General features: G+C 38.7%; 1 protein-coding gene across 1 annotated transcript; it reads right to left on the bottom strand.

The window, feature by feature from the left end:
* Nucleotides 1–2,254: 2,254 nt before the first annotated feature.
* On the bottom strand, nucleotides 2,255–4,300 carry LOC115732338 (probable 2-oxoglutarate-dependent dioxygenase AOP1). Its single transcript, XM_030662974.2, has 3 exons — nucleotides 3,824–4,300; nucleotides 2,993–3,314; nucleotides 2,255–2,893 (listed from the first exon to the last, which is right to left on the bottom strand). Exons 1-3 carry the CDS (start codon nucleotides 4,198–4,200, stop codon nucleotides 2,636–2,638), a joined length of 957 nt encoding a protein of 318 aa, XP_030518834.2. The 5' UTR covers nucleotides 4,201–4,300; the 3' UTR covers nucleotides 2,255–2,635.
* Between the last annotated feature and the right edge of the window lie 8,273 nt (nucleotides 4,301–12,573).

Below are 12,573 nucleotides of genomic sequence, written 5' to 3'. Positions count from 1 at the left end.
GGATTTTATTACTAGAGGAAGTGTTACATGAACTGCTATTATTTAATGAATCAAAAGCTCTTGAAAAGTTAATCCAAAAATAAAGTCCTTGTGCAATCCTACCCAAGTCCATCAATTTGCCAGTCAAATGATCCTGAAAAACAATTTTCGAAATTGAGGTTGACATGGCTGGAATTATCCTCGCAAACTTTGGATACGGATATGAGGTTGAACTTGAATTCAGGAATATATAGAACATTTTTAAGAGAAATTTTTGGGCTAAGATGAATTATACCAACCTTTGTGACATGAGTGACATTCCCATTGGGAAGACGTACAAATACGGAAGATTGGGGCTTTTTAGGAACATCAAAGAAAAAATGCTCATTGCAAATTATGTGGTCACTAGCACCCGAATCAATTATTTATGCATCAACTGAAGTAATATCGGTATTACAAAATGAAGTAGATGAAAAACCTGCAGCTTTATCGGTACTCTTCAATTGACAAAGCGCCTTCATAATATGCTGATATTGGTCATGGGTTACTGTCTAATGAGCCCTATCAGTCCCGTGTGCTGAAACCTAATAAACAAAAAACTCTTTCTCCTTTTTTTCTTTATCAGTTGGTTTACCATGTAATTTTCAGCACGTGTCGATGGTGTGGTGTGGGCGCTTGCAATATTCGCAGTATTTACCTTTTTCCTTAGTATTTTGCCCACCTACTTTCTGTGATGACATTGTGTTGATTGAGCCATTGGATGATCTAAAAATGTGGGCTGACATGGGCTAATGGGAGCTGCTCGATTTGGCCCCATAAAAAGGTGAATAAGAGCCGTCCGATCCGTGCTTTTGATCTGAACCGTTGATTTACAATCATTTAGGATTTGTGATCTCTTCTTCCTCCCAATGGAGGAGGTTTGCCTCATGGTGTGACCCGAAGCTTTGAGCTCGCTGCGGCGGCCTAATTTTGTCGTGAGCTCGTAGCAATGGGCCTGCTGGTGTGGCGAGGGTTATACTCTCCCTGGCTTTGACATATTTTGTTGTTGCGAGGCTCTAGTTCTCCTCTTAGACGGCCAACCAGTAAATTCGACCAAGCGGTGGTACGGGCTCCATGGCGAGAATCTGTGAGCGAAACAATGCATAGCTTTCGTTTAGAATTAAAAGGAAACAAGTTACCTTCTCCTATTCTTTAATTTCTCGATATTGTTTGAGCGTCATCTTTGGTCCTACGAGCTGTTCCTCAGCTACTTCGAGCTCGTTCCATAGGGCCGAGAGCCAATTGAAACAAGCGGTGACTGAGAGGTTCCCTTGCTTCAAATCCGGCAAGGCCTAGGTAAGCGAGAAAAGTTTAGCTTGATCGAGCTTGCCATACATCTCACGGATGTTATCCCAAAAAATCATCAAGTCTTCGGTTGGTGGTAGTCCGGCCGTGACCTCTGGTGTCAAACAATTTCCAACCCAGGTGCGAACAAGTTGGTTGCATTTGCGCCGGTGTCGTTGCAACCGCTCATCAGTTGGGAAGGGGACAGTTCCGTCGAGGAAACCGTCCTTGTCCTTTGTCACTAGGGCTCATCGAAGATTTCTAGCCCAAGTACTATAGTGGTCTGGTCTGGCGAGCTGTAGACTGATGAGATGCAGTTTCAGTCCGTCAGCCGGTGATGTGTAGAGAGGGTCAACCGGCTCCGGACGGCTGCTTACAGCTGGCAAAAATGACGGTATAAAACCGGTTTGAAAACTCGGATAAGGATTTGTCCCTGGACCCTCCGGATTCAATCCGAGTTTGGGCTGCGCTCCATGGCCTAAACCTGCTTATTCTCCAGGCGTGCCATGGTGGGTCCGTGTCTGATTTGATTCGGCCGTCCATTGGCCTTGAACCGGAAATGAGTGGACTGGTGGCCATTGGACGGAGCCGGGAATCTGAACTGGAGCAGGAACAGACCTGACAGGATGCTGAGTGGAAGAGCGCTCATCTTGAGGCTTGATTTCAAGGCGAGTTGGAGGCTTCTTCCAACGTAGAGTCACGGATTTCTCCGAAGCTTGTGTTTTGGTCTCTCGTCATGGTATTGTAGAGTGTGAATTCCTAATGGAGTCTCGACTTGTTTTGCGAAAAATTTCAAAGTCGCAGCAACAAATGAGGAAACAAAAAACGAAGGCATGGTTGATGCCTGATCTATATATGATATCTGTCATGAATGATCGGTATGTGAATTTTTTTGTAAGAACTATTTCTTTGGCGAGAAAGTCTAGGGTGGTTGAGGTGAATTCTAATCTAGAAAGACTTCTGAGCAAACACATAATAAAGATTCAATTTATATGAAATCGACATATGTATAAATCACACGTTTGACTCAAAAGTCCTAGTAGACGTACAATACCATTATAGGGAGCAAGGAAATAAAATCATTAATTAGAAAGAAATAGCGGAAACTCCAATAATTTCGTAACGCGGGTGGATTACAATGTAAGAAAAGATGGACCAGATTTATTGCAAGAAATATAATTTAAATAACCTCTGCATCAATGACCTTTGACTTGTGTATGGCTCTTTATTTCACAAAAACAGGACAAAGAATGAGAAACAGCAGTCTCCTCATTCTCATGTTATTCCGCATTAAGAGTCGTATATGCTATTCATTCTGAATTAATCATGACCGCTAATTGGCTCGAACTCCGCAGTAGGTCTTGATGAGGCTCTCGGCCTTGATGCAGGCGTCGCTAGAGTCATAGTAGCAAAGGAAGTCGATGTGATTGAAGGGCTTGTATTGCCGAGGGTGTGCCTCGTCAATGAACTCCTCGGGGGTCTCGATCATCCCCGAGACGTACGAGAACGTCCCGAGAGAGTATCTCACTTGACTCTCTTCTCTAACCGCCACTCGGTGGTAACAAGCCTTGATCCTTCCATTGCTCCATGCCTGATCAAGAATAAACAAACACAAAATTATAGATGATTTTGATGGAACTCGCGCGGACTAGTGCGTGGAAGAATTTTCACGAGCAAATAAGTGACTCACCACACAGGCATCACCAGCCATGACCATGAAAGTTGAAGCTGAGGGCTCGAAAGTGAACCACTCGCCATCTTTGGTCTGTACTTCCAAGCCCCTAATGTTGTTCTGGTGCAAGTAGGACAAGAAGCTCTTGTCCGTATGAGCAATCGGGTTCACGCTGGCATCGAGGTCTGCCGGCTTCTTGTACTTCAAGAATCGAAGGAGGTACGTGCACGATTCAATGTAAGGGTCATAGCACTTCTCGACACTGTAGCTCTCGCAGACCATCCTGAACACTACTTTCTCCATCTCAGCTATGAATTTGCCATAGTCGTGAACAGTTTTGCTGCAGCCAAAAAGAAAAAGAGAAGTTAATTGAGAAAAATCAAAATTAGCGCGCCAACATTTTTTTGTAATGTTTTTCTCGACACCCTAAAGCCTAAAATTAAGAAGCTAAAGCCTGTTTGGGAAATCCAATTCTGGTCATATTTTGTCAACCAAACGTGTTTTTCATGATCGATTAATTAAGCAAGAATAATTGTTAGGTTTTTATCCAGGCATGAAAGTTGTCATATATACTGAATAACTCATTTTCTGCACCTCGAATGTTTTTGTCTGCGTGATCAAGCTAAGCATACGTTTATTATACAACTGTAATTTCTCTACTGAGACAAGATGAATGTGCTTGGTGTATCAAAACACTAAATAGATCAATAAGAAGCATACTGATATGGGGTTAGAAGATGTTGATTAAGAATCATGTTGCAGTTGGCAAACGAACATTCGCAACCTCTTTTATAGAGTCAACGTTTCTTCAACAGTAAGTATCCTACTAAAAGGGAGAAAGATTAGTACCGGAAGTGATCATTCCCAGATGGCCACATCGTAGAGGTGAACTTTTCGCACACTTCAAGCTTCTCAGCGCCGTCAATGTTCATGCCCTCGAGGAGAGGAGTCCCGGGTCTTCTGGGGAGATAGCCATGGGAAGGCTTGAGGTTGGTGTTCTTGACCTTGGTTTCGTGGGGGAGGTCGAACAGATCCTCGGTGACGCTAAAGACAGAGTCATGAAGGCCAAGAGGGACATTGGGGTGATCAACGATGAAGCACCCATGATCCTCAAGAGCCTTCACGGCCACTTTGCAAGCTTTTGCCCATGCACTTGTCCCCGGTTTCATGCATTCCTCGGAGAAGGCTATCACTGGGATCTGGGACGCCATTTTTGTTCCTACCATCTCTCTCAGCTCTATATCTCTCAAAGCACACACACCAAGAGCAAGACTGTTTTTTAAGCCGGTCGCTTGTTCGTGAGCTCTTTGCTTGATGAAATCCCCCAGCGTGGTTGAGCTTTTTATAGGCAACTGAGGAAGAATTTTGCAATGTTTTCTTAGTCCACCCTGAAGGGGGGGCCCAAAGAGGACAAAATCCAAAAGAGGCTGCCCACTCGAGGACTCAGCCGTCCAGCGGAAAAATCAGTGCAACCAATCTAGTACATAACATATGGTAAATTGAATTTGAAGTGTTGCCTCCGGAGATTCACGTGAAACATATATTAGCATGTGATATCGAGCCTATAAATCTTGTCTTTCACTTACAATAATTTCGGATGTCACGTCCACCATCATACTAATAAAGTCTTATTTGACATGCCCGAATAAAGCGAGTTAGGATGCGTATGGCAACATATATGTTTCCAGAAATAATTTTTTTTCCAAAATAGTTTTTTTCTATTTAAATTTCTTAAACGAGCTTCTAAGCAAAAGAACATGTTTGATAGTTGTACAAAATTTTTATTCCTATAATAAAAAAAGGACAGAAATTCGTTTGGTACGACGCTAAAAAAAATATACCAATGGTGGTGAGTAGTTTTCGGCGGCGAGCCATGACCGTTGGTAACCGAGGAGCGGTGGCATCGAGGATCCGCGACCAGCGGCGACGATGGTAACCTGTGGTGCCAATGACCGATGAGCGGCGGTGGTGATCGGCGACTGGAGGCGGCAATTGTGGACTCGTGGTTGTAAAGACGAGCATTAAGTTACATTGAGCTTGTTTTTATAAAATGACATTCTTTCTCTTTTTGTTTCCTAGAACAAAGAATCTATTTTTTGTTTACTTCTCATTTCTATTCCAAATCTATTCTTTGGCCACTAATCTGTTCTCGGGAACAAAAAAAATCAACTAACATACACTCTGTTCTTTTTGTATTCTAGAAAATAAAAGAACAAAAAAATTGTTAATCAGAAACGTTACCAAGCATGCTCTTGATTACCGTGCACCTACGGCATAACATCTAACCAAAAGTTGGGATACCACGATATAAAAAAACCAATAGTAAGAAAAATTACTTTATTCAAATGTTGGCATGACTTGAATACTGACTCATCTTCTAGATCATTCAATCAACAACAGATGAAATAATGTGGACACAAAAGAAAACATGAGTTTCTACACGATCTGTCTCAAATTATACAAGCATCTCTAGCAATTTCCATATGACCAGTCATGCTTAAGATCAACATCATCCTTATCCCAAACTAATTGGGGTCGACGGACGATGAACCCAAAAATAAATAAAATAAAAGCAAGACCGATTGAGGGAAAAGAAATAATTATATAAAAACAAAAAACAAAAATAAAAATATATAAATGCTTATAGCCAGTCATGTTATTGAAGTATAAAAGCTTCCGGATTTTAATGTCATACATCAGTTGTAGATTTTACTTACCTAGGGTTAATTACACGTGTAAATTCGATTTGATTTTGCGTAAATTGCGCATGGAGTTTAGGGTTCATGAAAGGCCCTATATGTTACCCCGATGGTTAAACCTCGTGGGGTCAAACCTGAACGACGTCGTTGTTCTCTGACTGACGTGTGCTATAGGGACAAAAAGTCCATCCTTAGGTCCAAGTCCATGACTTTCTTTTACATGGCATAGTTGATCACCTTATCTAGGAAACTCACTGACGATGTGAATGTCTTGGCGTTTTGGCTCCATTACGAAAATCAGTTCGTAAATTAAGTAATAAGGGGATACCAAAACCTTCAAATGGATATTGATTAAGTGATATAACTTTTGGCACCAAAGTAATAGGGTTTTAGGATTTAGGGATTATGCACCGTATGAAATTTATGGTACTTGTAGTATCTTTTTTTCTCCCAAAATCTCCAAATGGATATTAATTAAGCACGCAATTATTCCTTTTTGCGCCACTCGATTTGGAGATCAATAACCAATCTTTATATTACTTTGGATTACTTTGGGTTCTAATTTTTAAGAGTTAATATTACGAAAAATCTCAAACTAGTGCACATATGATAAATTTACTACATATTGATTTTTTACCACCAAAAATTTCAAATCGGTACACATGTAACAAACTTAGCCCGAACTAATTTTTTAACCACCAAAAATCCTGAACTAGTGCAAGTGTGACAAATTTACATTCCATCGGTTTTCGTTCAATTGGATTAATATCACAAAAAATTCCAAACAAGTACACTTGTGACAAATAGAGGGTGAAAATCCTAAATTGGTACACCCGTCAACCATCACGTATCATCCAACTCAGTAATTTGGTAGTCTAATTTAACGAAAATTAACGGAAGGTAAATTTATCACACGTGTACCAGTTTGAGATTTTTAGTGATAAAAAAGTAGTTTATGATAAATTTATCATAGATGCATCAGTTTGGGATTTTTTGTAGCATTAACCCAATTTTTAAACACATAAAGCTAATAGTTTTTTGTTTCATTTGATATAGTCTACTCGTGCGTGGGGGAAAAATGAACTTGACTATATGTGGGTTATGTCGATAATGGCTGCCCAAGCTTAGTTTGGTCTGTAGCCATCTCCGAATGGCTAAGATAATTGCTTGATTAGTGATGCTTAATACGTTAATTGAATGACCTTATAAATTGTAAATAGATTTTTGTTGAAAACTATTCCAAATAATAACCAAAAACATTGGTATAAAGTACCGATTTACTACATTGCTAGGCGTTTACACGAGCATCGCGTCAACTACCAGACAAAATATAGTTAACGTAGTGCGTGAAATATTTTAACATAAATTTGACATTGTTTTGATATGTCATTAATTTTATAAATTACACATAAACTAAATCATCAAAGTTCGAAGCAACTACTTAAAAAGCTCCATTGTATTTTTTTTTATTGTATATTGTTATATCTTACTTCCTTTGAATTCTGTTTGGTCGAAAAGAGAAATTTCCAAGAAAACGAATTCTTGTCTACTTGATCGAGTAGATTTATGGATTAAATATCAAGTAGAGTCTAGAAAACTTGTAACATAGACACGTTCTTCAACACAGTCACTTGTTTATAAACTTTCTCTTTTATTGTGCATATCGACATGCAACATTTTCTTATGTTGTCTTTAGTATACTACATATAATGAGATGATGAAACAAAAAAAAAATGCTCTTTAAACATTTTCAAAACTAAAATCACTGTTAAATTCTTCAACATGAAACTTTGAAGGACGAAATTAATTAAATCCAACCATTGCATAAAAATAAGATTTTTTTAAAATGCAAAAAAAATCATCATTATGGATCAATGACATTTAATATCATCCATAAACTATTTCCTAAAAAATACCAAGATAAGAAAGGGTTTGTTTTAGGGAGCTCAACAGAAGCTGCTAGCATGTTGATATTTCCAGTTGGACACATATTTACTTTAAAACTTAAGCTAACGAGTTATGGACTAACTAGGATATATTAATTGCTTTACACCATATCAACTCTTCAATACGAGATTTCTCTAACACAACTCATACATGCATTCTAACAGTATGTGTAATGTGTTAAATAGTCAAAATCTTCTAGATGCTACTTGAAAAGTAATAAGTTTGCTCGACAACATAGAAAATAACTAGGTTTTGCATAAATTTCTCTTTTCCACAAAGCTTATTTCGCATTGTTAAAATCTAATAAATAGAAACGAAAACAAAGTGCCTCAATATACATGGGATAGAAAATGCTTAATGATGACAACTAAATCCTAAATAGTAATAAAAAAAATATGAAAAGACGAAGGAAAGTATATAAATTCGGGCCACCATGAATGATTTGCTTCTGCGTGCTGAATTAATTACCCGTTGGAGCTGCCTAATATTGACCAAGAAAGGAATCATTCATCATCCCAAGAGTTCCCACACATGGTGCGATGGCTCTGGAATTATATTATAGCCGAAGGTCCACGTGGGTTGCTCCGGCAAAAGAAGCTAATCCCATGGCATTATGGCAATATGACACGTTCATTCTGAGTGCTCGTCAAAGCTCGATACGTCATTCACTACGTTAACACGTGGAATATCGATTCACATCCATGAGCGATATAAACAAATGATTTCCTTCATCATCTCACGCATTTCCGCATGCAAAATGAAGACACGGTGGAACCGTAGCGGTACCGATTTGGCCAGGCACAAAGTTTTCAAAAGTGGCTTGCTATGACCGGCCCCAAGATCGATCCGACAGCATCCTAAGATTCATTCTTGGTTCTCGTGCGAAAGTTTCTTAATTAGAATATCATTAGAGTAATACCACGCAAATTGAGCTTTGGCCACCTTTTGTCGCAGGTTTACCGTCACGAAGTCGGCACAACTTTCCGCAGAGGGAACTACGATCGGGTTGCGTTCGGTCGCCCGTTCAGACGTGCACTACCCAGCCTTAGTCTTTCTAGATGGTGTTGACATATTTTCCATTAGATGTTAACTGCTAACGTCCCGCGAGTTTCTCCTTCTCTTTTTAGGGACTTAATTAACAAGCGTTCTTAGCAAAGAAAATCCTGTCACTTTAGGCTCTATTTGTTTGGCCAAAAATATAACATTTTTGCATAATTTTTTTTTCAGGAAAATGATAATATATTTCAGTATTTGGCTAAGAGTTAAAAATGAATTGAAAAATATTTTCCATTGTTTGGTAAAAAAAATATTATTTTATTTTTCTATATTGTCGTTTGGCTGGGCCAATGCTAGCATGATTAATTTTTGTAACTTTTTTAAATTTTTGGTTTTTTTTTTTTGAATTTTTAATAATATTTAAAAAAAATTTCTTTTCTTTCTTCTTCTACCGGTTCTTTGGCCTCGAGGTGGCCAACCACAAGCAAGGGACAAGCCTCGCCAGATCCGGTGAGCTCAAAACTAGCTAGATCCAACGAGCTTGACCTCTCTTGCGGCCAATCGCAGGCAGACACCATAGCCGGTGTAGTGGAAAAAATAAATAAAATAAATATTATTAAAAAAATAAAATAAAATAAAAATAATTAAAAATAAAAAGAAGGTAAAGTAGTGTAGGGAAGAAATAGGAGAGAGGAAATCATTTTCTCCACTTTCTAAGGTATTTTTTTCATTAGTGGAAAATGTTTTCATTGACTAATTTATTTTTATAAACCAAACGCCAAAAAATCCAAAAAACATTTTTTCGCATTTTGAATAATGAGTATTAAAAATGAGAATTTTACTTCATTTGGGCATGGTTACAAGTGTCCCGCGATCCCGTGTTAACAATTTTTAGTAATTTGAAACTTACCTTACTTTCTTAATTGGTTGAACGACTAACTTTCTTGGTTAGAGAGGCCGCCATTGGGTAATCGCAGTGCCTATTCCGCCTCTAGACTTGAATAAAATGGACCAAAGGTGTCGTCCGGTGGTGCTATAATGAATTCAACAGTCATCATTCTCTGGTCCATTTTTCTCTTCCGCTCCAATGAAGTTGAACGACTATGCATACTTACAAAAAAAACGAGTTTATTTTCGGGCTAATGGATTATCAAGTTAATTATTTAACTAACCTAACTCGGACTCTCCCAAGTCCATACCAAATCGCAACTTAAGGTTCAAATAATTAACATGCAATGTGATTTCAATTTGGAGTCGCCACTAATCATTTCGGTAGGTTGATTAGAAACCCAAATAAAAACGGAAAAACTATCTTATTTCCCGAACCGGTTACGCGATTCTAACGCCCTTCGGTACCATTTTCATGAAAATATTTGATTTGGCAATTTTGATGGATTTGCTTGAAATTCAAAGATGCAATTTTTTGGTTTTTCTTCTTTTATGGGGATTAAACATTGAACTTGACGATAACACCATGGGTGATTAGAAAAAAAACGCACGATTTACAAAATAAATTAACATGTAATAATGCTAAAATTTGGAACACGGCATGTCTAAAATAAACAAACAAATGTCAAACCAAACGATTACATTTTTGTAGATCGAGATGGAAAGGATTACCTTCTATTACACAAAATCTTACCACACATTATAGTTCCCTTCAAGATCTCGAGAAGAACCCGTCAAAATGGCAAGCAATGGCGTTGTTGGGTTGCGAGGGCAAATATGTGTCGGACTCGTCAAGATGATGCTCGACTAAAACACTTTCTTCACTCTCGAATTTTCTCTTCGATTTTCTCAAGAACTCTCTTTTCCTCTCTAAAATTCCTCTCAAAACTCTCCAAAACTCTCTCAATTCTCTTCCACTCTTCCTAAAAACTCTCTCAATCTCTTCTACTCTCTCTCAATTCTCTTCCACTTCCCCCTCCTAAAACTCTTCCAAGAGCTCTCTCTTTTATAGGCAAAGTTCTTCATCCTTCATTCTTCACCTTCATTTCTTCACCTTCCATCTTCATCTTCTCCTTCATCTTCATTTCTTCACCTTCCATTTTCATCTTCCCTTCTTCATCTTCATTTCTTCACCTTCCATTTTCATCTTCCCTTCATTATCTTCCCTTCATCATCTTCCCTTCTTCATCTTCTTTTCATTATCTTCCCTTCATCATCTTCCCTTCTTCATCTTCTTTGGTATTTGCAATACAATCCCGGTTCCAAGTATTTGCAATTCATCCCGAAATTTTAAATCTTCTCGGTGTATTTTCCATCCCGTGCCTAGTCTAGACGCATGCTAAATTAAGTGTTCCCTGCCCAATTATATGCCAATGCAATGTACGCTAAAAATAAATATGAGATGATTTTATTTAGAACTAAAATTAGTTCTAATTTTACAAAAATAGATTAGTCAAAATTTAGGCCAACAAGCCCCTCTTGAGTGGAGGCTCGTAGAGGTTCCGCTCAAAGACAAATGAACCCTAAATTTTGACAGCAAAGATGAATGAACTTTTGGCGGGAGTTTTAATCCCATTTTTATGAAGTGATGCATGATATGCAAGACCGTAAATAACATGTGCTAAAACTTCTCTTTTTCTTTGTTAGAGAAACTCGCACATGGATCGCATACAAGAATACCTGTTTTACCAAATTTCCGAAGCTAATGGTTCTCTTAATTTCCAAGCTTCTTTCAGCAAGGATTTTAAGGTATCGGTGCCTTATCCGTTACCGAAGCTTTTAAGACACCAAAAAGTGGTCGTTCGAGATCACAAGAGCTACGTCGTTGTGAGTTGAAAGAAGTGAAATCAAGTTCACAAGAGCTACGTCGCGGAGTTGATTAAATGTTGAAATCGCCGACATATGTCTTCACGATTCGACAAAGGGAATCAAAATCATAAGAGCTACGTCATTATGATTTGGTTTGGATCAAAACCATGGGTGCTTATGTCTTCATTATTTGATAAAGGAGCCAAAATCATAAGAGCTATGTCATTATGAGCCGACTAAAGGTCAAGATCACCGTGCATACGTCTTCGTGATCGAGATCGAAATCATAAGAGCTACGTCGTTAGATTTGATAAGATGTCAAGATCGCCGCAATGTCTTCACGACTGACAGAAGGCATATTGCCCGAATTGAACAATATTTGATAGGAGCACCATCGAATGGAATCGATAAGACAAAATGGGCATATTGCCTAATTGAATCATAACAACTATCATCGAAGAGTTGTTAATTTGAAAAGGGGTTCGAAAAACTTACCCGGGTTCTCCAAACGATTAATCAAGGAACGAAACATTGCTCGTATCGCACCGGTAGGCATTGCCAAAAAACTTGCTCATTCAATAATCCTTGGATGAATTTCGAGACCTTGGGAGGAAACTCAAACATCGGAATGTATTACCTATCATAGAATGTCGAGGTAACACACACAAACATATTCAACAATGAGATAATGTAATCACCCATACTATGGTTCATGCATAACCATTCCGCAAGTTTGCATACCAACCCTCCGGGAGGTTCTCACATACGAATACCTTGAATGTGAGCCAATGGGGGACTTCAAAAAAGGGCTTTCCCACTCGAGAAAAGCTATTTATCCCGTCTGGATTCAAGAGAAATCACTCAATCTTCCATCATCGCATTCGATAAGGATCCAAGTAATCTCGCAATTGATACGACCGAGCCGATCCGAGGTCTTGATTAGGACCGAAGAGAGCTAGGTCAAAGGTTTACAAAGGGGACTCTAGTGAGTCAAGGCCGCCAAAGAATTTCTTCGCATCCGCTCCGGGTTTACAAGTCAAGAACCCCCAAAAATGAGAGAAAATAATCTTGCTCGAACTCTTCGAGTGATGCTTAAAATCATTTAACTCCACGTTAACTCAAGTGTCCTAATCAAGAGACTTTGGAGAGTTATAACGTAGGCTAGGATGGACCGAGGAACGAAAAGGCTCGTTTGGCTCG

This window comes from Rhodamnia argentea, chromosome 2, assembly GCF_020921035.1.
Source record: "Rhodamnia argentea isolate NSW1041297 chromosome 2, ASM2092103v1, whole genome shotgun sequence".
NCBI lineage: Eukaryota > Viridiplantae > Streptophyta > Magnoliopsida > Myrtales > Myrtaceae > Rhodamnia > Rhodamnia argentea.
The sequence above is the reverse complement of the archived record's forward strand: the minus strand, read 5'-3'. Positions and strand labels throughout refer to the sequence as shown.

Coding starts and splice junctions, on each gene's coding strand:
- LOC115732338 (XM_030662974.2), bottom strand. CDS start 4,200: ATGGTAGGAACAAAAATGGCGTCCCAGATCCCAGTGATAGCCTTCTCC. Junction 3,315..3,823: donor TCTGGGAATGATCACTTCCG/GTACTAATCTTT, acceptor TTTTGGCTGCAG/CAAAACTGTTCACGACTATG. Junction 2,894..2,992: donor TGGCTGGTGATGCCTGTGTG/GTGAGTCACTTA, acceptor ATTCTTGATCAG/GCATGGAGCAATGGAAGGAT.